Genomic DNA, 19,962 nt, shown 5'->3' on the forward strand with positions numbered 1-19,962 from the left:
AACCCCCCTAAATATAGCCAAGGTGCCGCTGGTAGACTGGACATTTTCCAAGCTATAACAACACGCTTATCCAAGCTGGCTATTCTATGTGGGTATATTCAGCATACAAGGTTTTCAAATTAGATCTCACTATTTAGCAATGTTTGGTTTCTAATTAGATCTATATCTATGATGATATGGCTACCTGTTTATAGAACTTCTATTTATATATTGTCCAGAAGGCAATTCCATAAAATATGTACGTCCGACCTGCTATATGTGGGACCTTCATGAAATTTTCTGTCTCTGATTTTCTTGTTCTTTTGACAGTCTGTAGCGTTCTCAAAGGACCATGACTTGATCAGTTTATAAAGTCAAGTAAGACTTCAGAAAAATGGGGGTAGGGCATACAAAAAGGGTGATCATGTCATGGAAATGCCCAACAGCAACTCCTCAAGCTATCATCATCATCTGCTATGCATCTTCAAAGAAGATGAAATTAGACTTAGATGCACTATATGAGGTTTATATAGTATGAGGGAAGCACGTTATCTATACAAATCATTACACTAGGTGGATTGGTATTGCAATGTAAAATTCCACCACTGAATGGGAAATGGAAATGTCCCATCAAATTTGTTACATACTTCAAATCATGTTTTACATGAAAATAAATGTCAACCTGAGAATGAATAATGATGAAAAAAAAGACCCATGGGAAATCATGTTTTTTGAATGGGCAAACCTTCTGGGAATGAAATAGGTTGGCACAGGGTTCCCACAGAAATTTAAAAACAAAATTCCATGACTTTTCCATGACTAAATTGCTGCTTTTCATGACTTGCTTTCTGGCACGGTTTCCAAAATCAGACACAGCACTGTATGATAATTAAGTATGAGAGAACTTTGCGAGACACGGCAAAATGGAAAGCTGCCATGAGTCATGAGGTGAATGCAATTCCATGACTTTTCCATCTTTTTTCACAAATTTTTCAAATTCCCTGACTTTTCCCTTACTTTCCAGGATTTTCCATGACTGTTGGAACCCTGTTGGCAGTGATGCTTCATTGCAAGCATGACTAACTATTCAGGATCGTTGTTCCAAAGGGCAGGTCAGTCGCATCAATGGATCTATCCTCCTGTTTAGTTAAGTAAGGTCATCTGCTGGTCGAACCATTGTTGTCTGCGATTGGTGGATTCGGGATGACATCACAGATCACAAAGCCTTCAGTTTGGAATGCAGACTTCAGCTCAGCCTACAAAGAGATAGATGAAAGCAAGTGAAAACTTGAAAGAGATTATTGACAGATGCATATCTAGGGTTAAAATATTGCAAAGTGCAAGGCCGCTTTTCTTCAAATCATGTTTCTTTATAACGGCACAAATAGGGTAGCGCGTCATTTGATGTCAGGGGAGCTTCCAATCAACATCCCTTGATTTAGATTGGCCAATTTGTTTTAGAGGTGGTTTATTTGCTATTATAGCAAATCTTCAGGAAACTATAACCTGGTCGAAGACTATGGAACGAGAGTGGAGAACTAAAATCAACTCATGGTTATCAATCATGAGAATGACCCAGGCTAGTGTTTAATAAAGCTGTTAAAAGTTGCGAGGGACTTTAAAAATGACTGGCGATCCTTTCTTGTGGTAACTAAACTTATACAAACCAGATTTTCATTGGTGTTCATTTAGTTCCTAAAAAGAGATCGCCAGACTATGTAAAGTTGCTCATAAGTAATGAACAGCATTATGAAACACCAACAAGAGAAGTCAAAAAGTAGAGTATGTTCACTGCTGCCGTTTGTACCAAGTGAGGCATAATGGCAGAATTCACAAAGGTGGTTTATAAAACCATTGAACATTTGGTTTATGCATATTTCATGTATAAATTACATTTATTTACCATGTATATTAAAAACTGTCCAATGCTGATGCGCTTTGTCACCATGCACCGTGCCTGTTGCCATGGTTATCCACTCTATTTTATTCATGAGTCCACTGTATTCAATTAATGAGTCTACTCTTCAAACAGTGGACTCATGAATGAAATAGCGTACTTAAAATCCGCCTTTGTGAATTGAGCCAATGGTACTGCCTAAATAAAGCTTTGGTAGCAAACTTACCAACTGATGAGGATCTAAACAAAGACCAATAACAGCTCCTCCACTACCAGAGAACTTAGCTGATGATCCATACTGAAACAAAGAAACATAAAGATGTTTTCATGTGAATTATTGCCTTTAAACATACTTTTCATATTATGCAGGGCAGTCATGTAAGAATTGTCCAAATACTACTGACACTCCCCACAGTTTTATATTTCAAAAGCTATGCTAAGATGGTTACAGAATTCCTGCGTGAAAGACACTGTCTCTGACTTTCATTTCATTTATTTCCACAAAATTAAAATATGTACAAAGCAGTATACAAATACAGTTTAAAATAGTGGTGGACCAAATGAAAGCTCATCAGGCTTGTTTGGATGGCCCAATATAACATTCATAAGTGCACATAGTACGTAATACATAATACATAAAACATAATACATACATATAGCATAAGACAGGACAGGAAAGAAGGAGGAAAGAAACAGAGAGGGAGAGGCTATGATTATTTGTCAAGAGAAAGGGTTGCTCAGTGTAAAGTAAGTGTCATTTGTAATTAAAGTTGAAAAGTTTACATGTCTTTGCTGTCTGAACTTTTGGCAAGGTGCCTCAATAAAATTTACTTGATTACTTATATACTTGAAGGGGTGTGGTGGTTAAATGGATAAGTCTCTGGACTTTGAACCACAAGGTCCGGTGTTCAAATCCCAACACAGCACTCGCGTCCTTTGGCAAGGCGTTTATCTATATTTGCCACTCTCCACCCATATGTAGTAAATGGGTACCCAGTACAAAGCAATTCCTTGAATACTCGAGTGCCTGATAAGTGCAGCCAAGCTAAAACCGGTGTAATACTAGTAGTATGCAGTGCTTAGAAAGATTTGTATTAAGCGCTACATAAATGTTGCTTATTATTAAAATTATCATCGCAACAAGTTCACCCACCTGTCTTGCTAGTTGAATCATTCTGAGATTCTCAGCTCCTACAACTGCATCGCCATAAATCGACCTTCGTAGATCAAAGTTCTTATTCATTAGGTTTAGGAGTTCACTATGGTTGCCATCTTGAAGAGCAGATCTGTGAGGGAACAATGGATGAATGAAAAAAATAAAGGATAGAATATTTTAAAAGGGCTTTTGATCTGAATAGTATCTGCGTGATCCCCGAACGGATTCTCAAGTCCTTGGCCACTTTCCCCACAATGCAACATTCCAATCATCTTATTTTATACAATAAAGGGATAATTATATAACTGTTTCATCAAAAGGAACTAGTATCAAGAATTATATTTAGCGCAGTAGTTGATAAAATGAGAGAATGGGCGGTAGACAATTGTCCCTAATAGAAGGGGAGGATGCTTGTGCCTGAACAACTTTTGATCTTCATGTTTAAATAAATGAAGGAGCTCTTTCATATCATGCATAAAAACTGACAGATTTTTTTCCTCTGGCAAATATAATATTTTTAAGGCCTGAAAATTCAACTCCCCATGAATGTGAAAGGCAGAGTGTGAATCAAGGTAAAAGACAGTAGTTGCAGCAAACAACAATTTTCATGAGAATGTCTTTTAAAGGTAAATGCCAGTTTTGGTAACGATATCAAAATGAGTGTACAGAATCCAATGAAATGACCACCAAAGTGTCTGTTTGTATAAATAAAGAATATGTGCCAAAGGATTCTGGAAGAAATTGTCTAATTGCTGAGAAATTAGCAAATAAGCACAGGATTCGGGTCAAGCGTCGGGCACGACATTCAAAGCAATAATAATACACTGTCCCACGTGCGCTTATCTGTGTTGATGATCTTCAGTGTGAATATTTTTCAGCGTAGATTTCAAGATTTCACAAAGTTCAGTTTATGTGACTGTACCAGATCTAGATCCTCGATGATATAATGACAATTAAGCCAAGTTTTACAGACTTTCTCATGAAATCAGTGTTTACTGCAACTACTGGCATTTCTCTTTAAAATAAATCAAGGTTAATCGTCAAATTATAATCATACATCTACATCTTGTACATAAATGCAAACTTATCGTAGTAAAATCATGAAATCTTGGCTCAAAATCGATAATTCTGATGACCACTACCACAGAAAAGCATATTTGAGTCAGTGTATTAAGATTGCTTCGAAAAATATGTGACATTTGATGGAGTTCCAAGTTTTTTTGCTCATTTCTCAGCAATTATGCATTTCCTTCCAGAGCTATTTGTCAAGTACTTTTTATTCAAATATACAAGCTCTTTGGTGGAAATTTCATTGGATTATTTTTGAACTCATTTTGAGATCATTCCCACAACTGGTGGGTGTTTCATAAAGCTGTTCGTAAGTTAAGAGCGACTCTAAGAACGACTGGTGATCCTTTCTTGCGGTAAATGATAGATTCATTGGGGATGGTTTAGCACATAATAAAGGATCACCGGTTGTTCTTAAAGTCGCTCTTAACTTACAAACAGCTTTATGAAAGGGCTCCCAGGTATCTATCTTCAATCCTTACCTAGCTTGATCAGTAAGATCAGCAAAGGTTGTCATCGCCCCATGGACCTCCAGATCCCCGGCAGTCCATCTTTCTCTTACATTATTATGAATCTTTCCAGAATCACTAGGGTTCCTGATATAGGCCAGCCACAGGCCAGGTAGTAGGTCCAGGTCTATGTATTCATACAACCCATGGCCTTGTTGCTCCATGATGGTCCGAGAGAAGTCCATGTAGACTGCTCCTTGATAGACCTGAATAACGCGGTCCTGAAAAATAAATAAGTGAAGCCAAGTATTAGGTCCTGGTCTAATATACCCCATGGAGCTGTTGCTCCATGATGGTCCGAGAGAAGTCCATAAGACGCTAGGACCGTGTTATCCAGGTCTATTAACACAGTCCAAGAAAATAAATAAGCCAGGTATAAGGTCTAGGTCTATGTATTCATAGATCTCATGAGCTAGTTACTCCATGATTATCCAGGGAAAAGTCTAAAAGTTCTATCTGCACAAGAGAATATTGAAAAAGAAAAAAAAGTAAAATTTTCAAATATAAATGCCAGTTGTGGTAACGATTTCAAAATGAGTTCGTACAGAAATTACCACCAGTGTCTGTTTGTGTAAAAAAAATATGTGCCAAAGGATTCTGGAAGAAATTGTGTAATTGCTGAGAAATTGGCAAATAAGCACGGGACTCGGTCAAGCGTCGGGCCGACATTCAAACAATAATAATACACTGTCCCACGTGCACTTATCCATGTTGGTGTTCTTCAGTGTGAACATTTTTCAGCGTAGATATCAAGATTTCACACAAAGTTCAGTTTATGTAATTCTACCAGATCTAGATCCTCGATGATATAATGACAATTAAGCTTGGTTTTACAGACTTTCTAGTGAAATCGGTGTTCACTGCAACTACTTTCATTCATCTTTACGTATGACCCACTCATCAGGCTAATGCGCCAACACATGCATATTATTTAATGTGTTGACCCATTACATACCACGAACAAATGGAAATTTATGCTTGATCTTGGTTACACTCAAGTATTTGTGAAACACCCTGTACCACTGATATCTCACCTGTAGACCAGCATTGATGAAGAGCTCATCAATCTCCACATCTAAGATGAACTGAGGCTGAAGGGGCTTAGGAAGATCCTGAATGGAGAAAAAAGGTCAATGAACTTTGTAATCAGTGCGTAGAGGTGTCATGGCCGAGTTGCTAATAATCAGGGGTGTGAGTGGTCACAAATAAAAAGATCTGAAAAAAGCTAGAGTGTTAAAAAAGGCTGAAATAGAAAGAGCTCCTATACTTTTTGTACAGAGGAAAGCCCCCAAAAAGCTGAAATTAAGCTGAAAATCAAAATGAAAAAAATCTGAAATCAGATAAAAATCTGAACTCTCACATCCTTGCTAATAATCTAATGATAATCTGCTTTTATATAGAGCTTAATACATCGGAATGACATGTCTCAGCGTTTTCCCGATGTATAACCCAAGTCATCAAATTCAATCAGTCATTCCTGCACACGATGTATGCACATCCCCCACTCCCGGGGGAGTATTCTAATCAGTCCCCATTAAGGGGCACACAGTACTGCACAAGCTACAATGGGTGGTGAGTAAAGTTGAAAATCAGAGGGGTATAAAAATATTACTTACTAAGTTGTTGAGATCAAAGAAATGCATCAAACATCTGAGTGTAGCTGCTACTATGGCGCTGCTACCAGCTAAGCCCTGCAAAACAGAGAGATCAAAATAAAGTGAGAAACAAAGAGAAAGCCAGAGATGAGAAAATGCAAACAGAAAGAGACGGAGACATAAAAAGATAAAGGTTGAAAAAAGAGTGAGAGGGAAGAGATAGAGAGAGATCAATAAAGGAAGAGAACAAGAAAGATGTTGACGGAGAAAGACAGAGACAGTGAAAGAAAGACGCAAATAGAACCAAACTATTATCGATCAAAGAAACTTTTAATGGATAAAACTTGTATTGTTATCAAAATCATGAAAAACATGCAATGATGTGCTTGATGTGCTAGCATAAAAAAAACAGAGATAAAGAGACAAGAGAAGCAAATTTAGAAACAATATCCATAGCTCAAAAATACTCAATATAAAAACACTGAGTCATACAACCTGTTCATGACAACACATATGTATCATCACTGTTAAAATTATGACAACATGCAACAATGATCTTGTAGCAATGCCAGCCACAATTGACAGAAAAGATGTCTGAAAAAAATCACATGATTTAGATTAAAGATGCTTACTATGATACAAAAAAGTGTGTGACATTGAAGTATCTATCATTTGTATACAGCTAGAATTGTATGTAAAAAATAAAGAAAGCTTTAAAATGATATAACTTTGATATTGGAAGTAAAACTTTTAATGAAAGATTTGTCATTTTGCTCTTTTTGTCATTCATTTTAGTCAAATCAAATTTGTTGGGAATGACATAACCTACCTTTAAATTTCTAAAGAGGACCACTGGAGTTTTTCTAAATTTAACTTTCATCTCAAGAAGCTGAAGTAATTGTATGTTACTTCAAAATTTCAATAGCTCTACTTACCACCTGACGGGGAATGTTCGTGTCATATTTCAACTTGAAATTCCGCTTCGGTAGGGCAATCCTAAATAAACGAGAAACAGATAGTTTTGTTTATGAATAAGGCCATGCTTCTGTTTACATCATATGTTCATGTAGCTCTTCCTCATGCTTTCACCGTTGAAAAACTGGGGGGGGGGAAGGGTCCAGAGAGCCCCCCCCCCCCGATGTTTTGCAAGATATTTTCCAGAATAAAGGAAGAGAGCAAAGTTTTGCAGCTTTTTTCTTTGACATGCTGTGCAACTTTTGAGACCAAATTATCATTTTCATTTATAATTAGAATTTCATTTATAAATTTGTAGCATACGGTTATAGCATCATGATACTACAAGACTCTTTTCTTTATATGACGTTGTGAATTTCAAGGAAAAAATAATATTACTTACCCTTGTTCAGAGCAGTATTGGTAGAACTTTTTACAAGTGGCTTGAAGGAGTCTCAGCCCTCCGAGGTAGCCTTCCTTACGACTGATTCCATGAAGGTCACCTAGACTTCCAAACTCAGTTGGGTCGTTGAGAGGATGGGGTACCAGGATCTAAACCGACCGATCGGAAACGCGGGATGAAATTGAAGAATGAAAAATAACATGGTTTCCAAATTGAATATGACAACTGTCAACAAGCACCCCAAATGTTTATTTCGGCCTTACTATCATTGTAATCATCACCATCATCAGCATCATTACTTTCGTCATCATTATCATCATCATCATCATCAACCTATTAACCCCTAGTGACATCACACTGTAATTATCACCAAACCATCATTGGCTGCAACATTATCATAATCATCAAAACCTTTTATTGCCAGCACTCTTTTCATATAATTTCATATAATTACATCAATTGTCATCGTCAGGTTTCCTACTACCATCCCGATCATCAACATCACCGTCATCATTCTCATCATCATCATCAGTATCATCTTCATCGACATCAGTGTCATTATCACCACCATCATCATCATCATCTTCATCAACATAACTGCCATCATCATCATCAGCATCATCATCATCACCACCACCATCACCATGTAAATACCATTACATTTATTGTGGTTATTGTGATGGTTATTTACATACCAGCTTAGGACTCTCTACGATGGTGACTTCAGCCCAGAAATTCTTGATAGAAACAGAGATTGTCTTGCCATGGAAACCATCCGAGGGATTACCCATTAACCCTATCCTGTGGACAGAGAGATAGAAAAAACAAAACATAATCTGAAGACCCAAAATCACTTTGGCGAGAAAAGATTAATGTTTTACACACTTTCTATGGGAGACAAAACTGTGTACATTGGCAATTGATGAGCAACTTTTTGTGCCTGGCCAAAAAACATTAACAGCAAACTACAATTCAATTTTGGTCCTTGGACCTTTGTATCATGCATTTGTTTTTTGTACCAAAGGAATAAATAAACTTCATTTTACTTCATTCACAGTCCACACTTTTCTGCACACATCCATTTTCATGAACTTAACCCTATCTAGGTCGGGGGCCTCGGAGGCCCCCCACAACGAATCGCGCGATATTTTCGCTGTGCGAAATTTTTTTACCGCGCCGCTCACTGACTTTTTACTTTCAAGTCTTGTGCAACTTTTGAGACCAATTTCGCGTCACCCGTTTACGTGGTTCCGAAATTATGTAAGTGCATGTCAGACCGAAAATTGCTCGATAACGTGATTTCGTGTACAAAGTCAATGCAAATTGTGTTTTCAACCAAAATTCATAAATGTATGATTATTTTTAGTTTTGCTAGTCTAAATGTATTCATTTTATGCTTTTTATGATCACAAAAGAGTTCCCAACAAATTTCATTGAAAAAACAATGGAAAACAAAAGGTAAAAAAAACAAAGAAATAAATAAGAAATTGGAAAAAATAATATAATACATGAGAAAATGATTTGATATCACAATTTTTTTCATGTACACTTGCTAAGGAGACCACAGAGAGTTTCTATACCAAAAATTAGTACATTTGGAGATTTATTTAGGGAGTTAGAGGAAAAAGTATGATTTAGCATACTAATTACGCATAAATTAGCATAATCACTTAATAGCGATTCGCATGAAATAAATTACTATACAATCTTGTAGATTATGTCCTGGGCAACCCGCAAGCCAATTTTTGGCGCGACCGCGCGGTCGACGGCCGAGATCTTAAAGGGGAAGTTCACCCTGAAGAAAACTTTGATGTAAAAATAGCAGAAAAAATATTTAAAAATATTGGTGAAGGTTTGAGGAAAATCCGTCAAAGAGTAAAAAAGTTATTAGAGTTCAAAGTTTTGGATTTGTGACGTCATAAACGAGCAGCTGCCCCATGTGTTATGTAATATAAAATGCATGAATTTCAAATTTTGCATGGTTCCTGATGACTTAATTTTGTTTTCTATTCATGATCGGGTGTGAAATGATTTGTCTATTGATATACATAAGGTACAGTGAAAAAACATTTTTAATTTTCTGAGAAAATGAAATTTCATTGATTTTTTACTATTCGTTATGTAGGAATGCTGCTCGCATATGTCACAAATCAAATTGAAATTCTAATAACTTTCTAATTATTTGATGAATTTTTCTCAAACGTTCGGCAATATTTTTTATTATTTTTTCTGCTATTTTTACAATAAACTTTTTGTCAGGGTGAACTTCCCCTTTAAGGGGGGCCTGGGAGGCCCCCCCCCCCCTGGCCATAGGAACTCTCAAAATATCCAGGCCTAGATAGGGTCAATGCCTATGAAAAACATGATACTAGAATGATTTCGACCTGATCAACACATCACATTGAACCTTACCTTGCATAAGCTTTGGCAGTGTACGGTACCATACATCTCTGCTGCGTCTCTTTATCTGAGAAGAAATGCAGCCATTTCTCATAATCACCTAGACCCTAGATAAAAAAATACAAATCACTGAGATTGGTATTTAAAAGACTACAGGGTTCCCATATTTTCAAGAAAACAAAATTCCCAGATTTTTCCCTGATGAAGTTCAAAATTTCCTGATAATCATTTAAACCAATTTAAACCCGTTCCTAGTTTTGCATGTTCTCTAAGATGTGAATTACACAGATTTTCAGTATAAAAACAATAAAGTGAATTAATTATTGCCACCATAACCAGTAATTCAATGCATGTTGGGGGGGGGGGGGTTGCAACTAATTACACATATTAATATATAGCTCATTCCTCCCAAGTTTTGTCTGATCAATGTTCTGGCACCAATGAGCTCATTCAAGAGGATGTAAAAGTGAAAATTTTTCACTGAAATGAAAATCATCAAACTTGGAATCAATTTAAACGGACGAATAAATAAATAAATGAAATTAGGAATTTCATTTATCTGAAAAACAAAAAAAGGATAAATGTAACTTACCACTTGGCCAATAAGCTGAAACCCTGTAGGGAGCTTCATGCCATAAACCTCATGACGAGTCTCATTTATAAGCCATTGCTATAGAAGTTAAAAAAATGACAAAAACAAAACTGTCACACAACAACTTGGTGGTTAACCCTATCTACCTAGGGTTAACCCTATCTAGGCCGGGGTATTTTGGGAGTTCCTATGGCCGGGGGGGGGGGGGCCTGGGAGGCCCCCCCCAAGATCTCGGCCGTCGACCGCGCGATCACGCCGAAAATTGGCACGCAGGTTTTCTTGGACATAATCTACAAGATTGTATAGTAATTTATTTCATGCGAATCGCTATTAAGTGATTATGCTAATTTATGCATAATTAGTATGCGAAATCATACTTTTTCCTCTAACTTCCTAAAGAAAGCTCCAAATGTAATCATTTTTGGTATAGAAACTCTTTGTGGTGTCCTTAGCAAGAATACATGAATAAAATTGTGATATCAAATCATTTTCTTATGTATTATATTGTTTTTTACCTTTTGTTTTTCATTGTTTTTCAATGAAATTTGTTAGGGACTCTTCTGTGATCATAAAAATCATAACATGAACAAATTTAGACTAGCAAAACTAAAAATAATCATACATTTATGAAGTTTGGTTGAAAACACAATTTGCATTGACTTTGTACACGAAATCACGTTTTTGAGCAATTTTTGGTCTGACATGCACTTACATAATGTTGCGTAATTTCGGAACCACGTACCCGGGTGACGCAAAATTGGTCTCAAAAGTTGCGTAAGACTTGAAAGAAAAAACTCAGCAAGCAGCGCGGTCAAAAAATTTCGCACGGCAAAAATATCGTGCAATTCGTTGAGGGGGGGGGCCTCCGAGGCCCCCCCCGGCCTAGGTAGGGTTAAAAGATACATGTAAATAAATGTTCAAACTGGACAAACTTAAAAAATGTACTTGTTCATCTCTACTTAACCCTATCTAGGCCGGGGTATTTTGGGAGTTCATTTGAGATCTTGGCCGTCGGCCGCGCCGAAAATTGGCATGCAGGTTGTCTGCGATATAATCTACAAAATTGTGAAGTAATTTTTTTCATGCCAATTGTTATTACGTAATTATGCTAATTTATGCGTAATTAGTATGCAATATCATACTTTTTCCTTTAACTCCATAAATAATGCTCCAAATGTTCTAATTTTTTGGTATAGTAACTCTTTGTCATGTTCTTAGCAAGTGTACATGTACATGAAAAAAATTGTGATATCAGATCAATTTCTTATGTATTATATTGTTTTTTGCATTTTCTTGTGTATTTCTTTGTTTTTTGAACCTCTTGTTTTTCATTGTTTTTTCAATGAAATTCGTTGGGGACTCTTCTAAGATCATAAACAGCATAAAATACATACATTTAGGCCAGCAAAACTAAAAACAATCATACATTTATGATTTTTGGTTGTAAACACTATTTACATTGACCTTGTACACAAAATTTTTTGGAGTAATTTTTGGTCTGACATGCACTTACATAACGTTTACGTAACTTCGGAACCGCGTGCCCAGGTGACGCAAAGTTGGTCTCAAAAGTTGCGCAAGACTTGAAAGTAAAAAGTCTACCAGCAGCGCAGTCAAAAAATTTTGCGCGGCTAAAATATCGTGCGACTCGTTGAGGGGGGCCTCCGAGGCCCCCCCTGGCCTAGCTGGTGTTAAGACAAAGAGACCACATTTACAGGTTTAGACTAATAACTTTTTTATGTAGAGTGCTAACAAATTTAATGCTTCTTTGCAAAGTTGTCTTGCTTGTATCAGTAAAATTTCTAGTGACTGCATTCATCGCTTTGTGGCATGCTTTTTGATATTTTATCATCTTTTCATAAAAGTTTACCTTATGAATACAAGCAAGTTATCCACACTGGCAAATTGCACCAGAGAGCAGTGTTCCTCTCAGCGGGCAACGTACACTTTGCTTATTATGTGACGTCATCCTGTAACGATCGCATGCTAATTTATGAATGAAAATAAAGTTAAAGTAAGCATGCCCAGTGAAAGCCATCCAGTGCCCACCACAGCATTCCCTCAAAACATGGCTGCAATTCTCTATCACCAGTCCTAAAATCAAAATAGATTTTCACTTTCCTATATTTCATTTGAATTATGGGAGGTAGTTTCAGATGATATGTTTTCGCATGAATATGCATGAAATTGCAGAATCTCAATAATTTTTTGTTGATACTTGAGCGATCCAATCCGAGCCAAGACCATTTCATGTGAAGAAAAAGTGGCTTCTACCGGACAAATTTGTTACTCATGACCCCTGACACACAATGGTCTTTGGGGTTTGATACTGACCATATATTTTCCAAATGTCCTTTGTCTGACATCAGGGTTGGCTTGGAGGAATGTTGGGATGGAGGATAGTGTCTCCTTCTGAAAGCAATAGAAGACTACACTGGCTTGACGAGACTGGGTCTCACTCTCGCTGGGCTTCTCAAGGAACTTGGTGATTCTAAAAGTGGAAGAGTAAGAAAATAATCATGGAAACTTCGTGGTCTGGTGCTTCTCTTTCTTGCACTACGATCAGGTTTTTACCTTGGAATCCCACCAATGTCACTCATTTTCGACTGCTCGACTCTTCTGCATGTAAAAATTAATGAACTTTACGGACTAAACCAGAGTTGAAATTACTAGGAAAAAAGGCCATTACCCGCCACTTGTTCACTGCAACCATCCTGCCTGTGGGGAATCTACAGGTAGGACTATGGTATGCCAATGCTGTACATAGCACACACTTTGAAAAATCATTAAATTATCACTTTTGTCAGCAAAATTACTTATTTCCATACAGTTGCAATTTATTTTTCATTAGTAACTTGGGAATAAATTTTGTATTCACCAGAGCGCTCAAAAACTTGAATTTTGGGCATATTTTTGTTTACGCCCTCTATTGGTGGAAAGTTATATGGCAAGAGATTTTTCATTTTTCAATCTCTAATTTTAATCAAGAAAAAAAAAAAAATTCAAAGAATTAAATTTGCATAAGTGCCAAGTTATATGATGAATAGCTGTAATGAAAACTGACAGTGTAAGAAAATCAAGAATTTGTCCCATATGAAAAGAGAAATTAAGCCAAACATTGCCACCATTATTTTGCCACACATGGGGATGTAACTGAGAACAAGGTTATATATATTATAACCTTGTTCATTGAATGAGTGTTACCCGCCAGTGATAAAAATGATGATGAAAGCAAAGAGCACCACTCATTGATTTTCTTCAGCAAGAAATTCAATCACATTGCGCTGCACTCAACCCAGGTGCAGTGCATGAGTACCTAGAATAACTAATTCCTTGAATACTTGTACCAATATAGATGCCGTACAAAAGCCAGGTGACAATATGCAGGACTTAATAGATTTTGCATGTCATTTTTATTTTTTACCATCATAATGAGTAGAAAAGGAATATGATATGATAATGACAAAATTGCCTCATTCCCTACCACGACATCTTATTTTTTTTCTATTTACTGTACCTCAATCAGTCAATTTGATTGCAATAAAAAAACACATGATCAGTGACCAAGATTTTGAGCAATGGATACATTCCCAAACTAATTTATTCCAAATAGAGACCACTTTTTTGTCATTACTATAAGAGCTGGATTTTCATTTTTAAGAGATGATTTTTATTTTTGCCAGGTCTCACTGAGGTAGTCTACACAGACAAGTTTTACTTTAGTAGAAATGCTATTTTAACTTACCTATTAGTTTGTGGACATACTTCAACCATGCCTCTACTTGTGATATTCTCAGAAGGTTCCATGTCGTAATAAATGGCCAACTCCCCTTTCTAAAAACACAGGATAAACATAATTAGCAATTAGTAATTTTGCTGTTGTAATGTGCAAGATATATATCAAGAGGTTACAATAGAGGGCACTGTATATACCTTGCCCCTCATTCCCCCATTCCAACCCATGCCCAGTCAACCGTAAGCCTGTAAGCAGCAAGGTAAGAACTGCTATGCCAGACCGCGACAGAGATCCGTTTTTAGAGATGTACTGACCGCACAGAAACGTTGTTAGCACTAACAGTACACTAAGAGAGGCCCCGACACAGCCATTAAAGTGCCTATTGTTACAACAATACATTACTTACACATTGAAATAAATGTTTTGACTCAACAATCAAGGTGTGACTGAGCTTACTGTTAGCGCTCTGTAGGCTGACATCGTTTCTATGCTGCCGGCACATTTCACCAGAGACAACATGTGAGATACTGATACATGACTACTGAACTACTTGGAACTTCAGGGACCTGTTGCATAAAAGTTACCATTATGGCAACTTTGCCATCCAATGGTAACTACCATGGTAACGATTATCATCAGCCAATCAAAATCAAGGATTCCATGAAAGTTACCATTGGATGGAAAAGTTACCATAATGGTGACCTTTATGCAACGGGTCCTGATATGCATCGTCATCATTGGTGATGTCTCTCAACAACAGGTATTACCTTTTGCCAAGGATTCAGAATCACTTTTCCATTTCATGAAAGTAACGAGGATTGCAAACATTAGATCTGAGAAGAATTGCCCAAGCTAACCCACCTCAATGGTTGTTCATGCTGTATCTCAAACTGTGCACATTAACATGTGGGCTTTACCTGCAAGTTTAGATAGGTGCTTTCTGCTTGACTGCTTAGTAGTGAATAGACTTTGAAGTTCACAGAAGAGACATTCAATTTATAGTCAATGGCATTCCAATCAGTTGTCCATCTAATGTTCTATGGTCACAGGATGACATGGCCATTACATTGGTATGTAAATTACTTTGGCATGGAATTTTCATTCAAGTGTTCTTTATTGGGGAGTTTACATTCCCCTCTGCATGATGGATTTAAGGACATACCTAATGTAGGCTACTATCAAACACCCTTCGTGACAATGAACCAGGAATCATTTGTTGAAAATTGGTGGATCAAAACAGCAGTGTTTCATCCTGGACTCCAGACAAACTTTGCATTTTTTTTTCTCAACTCTACAGTACTTGGGATGAAAATGCTTTTCCAGTCACCAATTTTCAACAAAGACCTTCTAGCTGTTTATTGTCATTTGATGGGCATTGTCAATACATTTTCCATGTTCTTGAATTTGTCATGCCTTGTGGAGCTAAACTATCGAATATACCCAAGTTGGAAATTTCAGGTCTCAATTTTTTATCAACATTTGGTTTTTATCAGTATTTGGTTTATATATGTTCGCAACATAGCTCACCTTTCTCCTGAAGTAGTGTATTACTTGAGTGATATCAAACTTGTGATCTTGAAATAACATATCACCTGCAACCTGTCATAAAAAATAAGACAATTTGAATTTAATATAATTCATAGTAATACTATTTAATTTCTTATTAACTATACAACATTGCCAAAGTTTTTTCTATACTAAATGCAACCTTTTTTTCAAAGGGGGGGGGGTTAAATCTGTCAAAAAACATATGAGAAAAAAAAAGAAGTTTGATGATGGGAATAAAAATCAGAATGGTTTGACACTGATCTCACAAATTGGGGGGGGGGGGATTTTGGATAATATTTTTCCAAATTCCAAGGGGATGGGGTTCCCGATGGCGAAGCACATGACCCAGGCCCCTAGAGTGAATGAATCTAAACATACATGGAGACTTACCACAAGAATGTCATCCTGAATCTGTTTATTTCTCAATGCCAGATCAAGATCACCTACGGACCCTAATCTGGAGAAAAGAAATAGAAAATCACAAAACATATGACTAGGATTTGTCTTTATGCGGCATGCACTTGCCATCTTTTATCTCAATTGCTAATTCTAATACCTCTTCATCATTAACCCAGCTTTTTTTTCTTTTCCTAACAATATGGATATTATCATTGGTAATCAAGCTCTTTGTTCCAAGATGTAAATTAAAGAAAAGCCTGCACCAAGATCATACAATGAAATTTATCATAACTTTAACTGCCATAACTTTCTAATTCCACATCTGATTTGGTATGCTCAGTTGATTTTACTCTGCTCATTCAAATTATCTTGGGCTGTTCTTGATCATTAAATGTGCACCTTAAATGTTATACGATCTCGATGCTGATAGTTCTCCACCCCCTTTCCTTCATTCTCTCTGTAATCACTAGTACCTTCCATTGAATGTAGTAGTACCGTCATTGATGATATTATCAACTGGAAAATCTCGAGCTGTGGCCCATCTTTCATAGTGCTTGTATCTGATGATATGAAAAAGACCCCAAAAAATTCAAACTGAAATTTGAAAAAGTAAAAAGACGTTTTACATTGTATTCACAAGTTCAAAATGTTCATAAGGTAGTATTCATTGTCCAAAACAAATAAATAAATGGAAATTAGCACTTTTATATGGTATAATAATATAGGTATATTCACCCGGGAAGTCACTTCAGTTCTGAACTGTTCTCCCAGCGGGCCTTCTATTATTATTACCCGGCTTAGCTGGGCTGCCTAGGCGCTCAAGCATTCAAGGAATTTCTTCCTACCTGGTACCCATTCACCTCACCTGGGTTGAGTGCAGCAAAATATGGATAAATAGAACAATGTGGCATAGGACATACAAAACATACGGTAACATAGAGAATGGACTTATGTACAAAAAACTCTTTTGAGAAATACAAATAATAGTCTTGGCCATTTTGGGACGTTTGCACTCTCACAAAATCTTTGCAGTGTTTGTGACCACCCTGAAAATGGCACTTAAAAAAATCCATTTGGGGTTTATGACCCTGAGGTCAAGTGCATTTTCTTATTATGTGAGAGAAGATATAAAAGCAGACTTACTTGTCAGCATTAGTCACCAAGTAAACCTCTGAGAAGTGTTGTCTCCTAAAAATAAAATTAAAGAGAATATCAGTTTCAAATCAATTTAATGAATAGAAAGAATGTAGGCCTAGACTTTTACCTCGATTTTGCTTACTCCCATATTTTTTTTTAAAGTTTGGACAATCTGATGAATTGGACAAGTGATGTAGATCTAGTATTCTGGACAATTTAAAGAAAAGTAAAGGAGATATTTTCAAAGTCTTTTTTTTAACGTGTTCATCATTAAGCTGAATGGTCTGAATGGGGATATTTCTGAAACTATTAATTAGGTGGTTAACAAAAATCATGGAAATTGGAAGTCGGATGTTATGCTGCATATTTCATTGCTATACGAGATCGTATGTCCATCTTATTATTCAGTTATTTTTAATGCTATTACTATATTTTTAAAATCTTATATTAATTCATTTGTTTTTATCTTTAATTTAATTTTTGTGTAGTTGGAGGGGGAGGAGGGGAATACTCACGTATTGATCGCATCCCACCAGTAATCAAGGATCTTTCTTCCACCAACTCCAGGAAGAAGTGCCTTGGGGATGCCTTCCAAAGAACTGTATCTACCTGAAGAGTCTTCCTGTACACATAAGGAGAAACCAAGTTAAGTGAATATCAGCTCACGACTATAAAAAAACAGGCAATATAATACCAATCATTCAGCGAGACAATCAAACCAATGCGTAGTTTCAATAATCTTGCCGAAAGATCGGCCCAATGACATTGCACAGCCATTTTCTACATCAAAAGCCAAAATAGTGACATAACCACTTGCAAATGTTCCCTTGCTTTCCTAGAACACTTTTCACCAATCAATTATCACTTGGTCAAATCATAATAGGAAGTCATTTTTACAATGTTGACAGCAGTCACAGTACAGTACCATCAGCAGGCAGAAAAGTGATTTTCCAGGAATTGCTTAAATTTACACTAGTCGATACCCCCTCAGACGTACAGTAGTTAGAACATGCAGTCATGACAATCAGACAGTAGGCCACCTACAAGTGAGAAGAGCAGTCCAAATAAGCATTACATTATTCTTCATGAAGTATGTGATCGGTTTGACGGTTTCTTTAAAGCTTGAATGTTAAATCCAGCTCGTATTGGAGCTAATTGATTCTGCAGGCATTTTGGCGATAATATAGAGCAGCCGGCAGCCAGCCCATCTAAGGCAAACATATTTCAGCCCAATTTCATTAATTATGTACAGCAAACAAGTTTCAGCTGTATCGAGAATCACTATTTGGGCATCAGGACTGTTCTTCAGCCTTGATGACTCGAGACTCATCAGTAGAGGCGCATGGCCAATATTGGAGACTGTCTCCCATGAGAGAGATTATCTCCAATATCAGAGACTTTTATAAAGAATTTGGGTATTCAATTTCAAAGGCAGTCTCCAGTTTGGGAGACCAATTTTCTTTGTTTACATTTGCTTAAAAAGGATTAACTTGGCGGCAGATAAAAATGTGATAAGCAGATTCCTCATGAAATATTACCCCTTTTCACCGTCTACTTTGAAAAGCGTCTACTTTTGTTTTTATAAGGATATTTGTTGTCATCCACACACGAAACAAATAGGCTTCTGACCTCAGTGGGACAAGTTTGGGTAGAAAAAAATCATGCTTTTGTTGGTGTTGTTTCTTTTGTCCTTTTGCAAAGCAAGTCTCCAATATGGGAGATTGTCTCCCTTATTGGAAAGCGTCTCCCTTATTGGCCGTGCGCCTCTACTGCTCATTCAACTTAACCAAGTAATGTTTCAATATGGACTGACTCACTGCACAACATAAAAAATTTAGCAATGAAATTTTTTTCAATTCCAATAACAAGTACAGGGTCTAGATCTTAGAATTCCCATTCAGCATGTTCAGTGACAAAAATTACTCAATTTTTCAATTCATTAAGCAGATCTAGGCCTAACTATTAAAGTGCTTTCCTTTTCCCATTTTTCAGCAAACATGCTAATCAGCTCAACTGAAATTCTTGGAATAATTGCCATTTATTCATCATGTTCATGAACACCATTTGACCTAATTTTGTTTACTGAAATCGGCGCAAAATTGTCAATTGGGCCTTGACCACGCTGCCATTGACTGAAGACTCAGCCCAGACCATGCACCACTATCACTAACACAGCTCGGCGCCAGCTCCAGCGGCCAACAAGCAGTGAACAGCGCTGTTCAAACTTCAGCCAACGTGCAACTTTCACGCGATCCATCCAGGCCAGGCAACGTGGTCATCCACAAGAGCGGGGAGCGGCATGCATACTCAAGTCCCGGGGAACCTCTGGGGCAGAGGAGACGATCCACTGGCCGAAACACAGCAGCAGCAATCAAGCGCGCGCTTAGCTGCTTCTTCATTGAAAATTTACAAAGCAACGAACCTTAATCTCATTCTCTAAGATTGTCCCATGTCCTGCAACAAGAATAATGCAAATCATCACGTAAACATGCAAATTAAGTTATCTTTTTTAAAAATGAAAAATTCTCGCCCCGTTTTTTGTAGGTTGTTGAAGTGTCGACAGACTAGACTGGCCTGGAAATTGATAAC

General features: G+C 37.0%; 1 protein-coding gene across 1 annotated transcript; it reads right to left on the reverse strand.

Annotated features, from left to right (window-relative positions):
* Window positions 1–1,003: 1,003 nt before the first annotated feature.
* LOC121420382 (glucuronokinase 1-like) lies at window positions 1,004–19,956 on the reverse strand. The gene is made up of 19 exons (XM_041614988.1): window positions 19,796–19,956; window positions 17,889–17,995; window positions 17,380–17,424; window positions 16,710–16,796; window positions 16,228–16,294; window positions 15,817–15,888; window positions 14,299–14,387; window positions 12,888–13,044; window positions 10,554–10,631; window positions 9,974–10,068; window positions 8,257–8,362; window positions 7,562–7,710; window positions 7,140–7,200; window positions 6,226–6,300; window positions 5,644–5,721; window positions 4,583–4,830; window positions 3,030–3,162; window positions 2,103–2,174; window positions 1,004–1,235 (listed from the first exon to the last, which is right to left on the reverse strand). The coding sequence occupies exons 1-19, from the start codon at window positions 19,850–19,852 to the stop codon at window positions 1,137–1,139; spliced, it is 1,875 nt and encodes a 624-aa protein (XP_041470922.1). The 5' UTR covers window positions 19,853–19,956; the 3' UTR covers window positions 1,004–1,136.
* Window positions 19,957–19,962: the final 6 nt, after the last annotated feature.

This window comes from Lytechinus variegatus, chromosome 8 (assembly GCF_018143015.1).
Source record: "Lytechinus variegatus isolate NC3 chromosome 8, Lvar_3.0, whole genome shotgun sequence".
NCBI classification, from domain to species: Eukaryota; Metazoa; Echinodermata; class Echinoidea; order Temnopleuroida; family Toxopneustidae; genus Lytechinus; species Lytechinus variegatus.

What these genes read in the sequence shown, in the direction of transcription:
- LOC121420382 (XM_041614988.1), bottom strand. Translation starts at nt 19,852, where the DNA reads ATGATTTGCATTATTCTTGTTGCAGGACATGGGACAATCTTAGAGAAT. An exon ending in TCTTAGAGAATGAGATTAAG is followed by an intron (nt 17,996 to 19,795) that starts GTTCGTTGCTTT and finishes TTATGTGTACAG; the next exon opens with GAAGACTCTTCAGGTAGATA. An exon ending in ACTGCCAAAGCTTATGCAAG is followed by an intron (nt 8,363 to 9,973) that starts GTAAGGTTCAAT and finishes CTCTGTCCACAG; the next exon opens with GATAGGGTTAATGGGTAATC.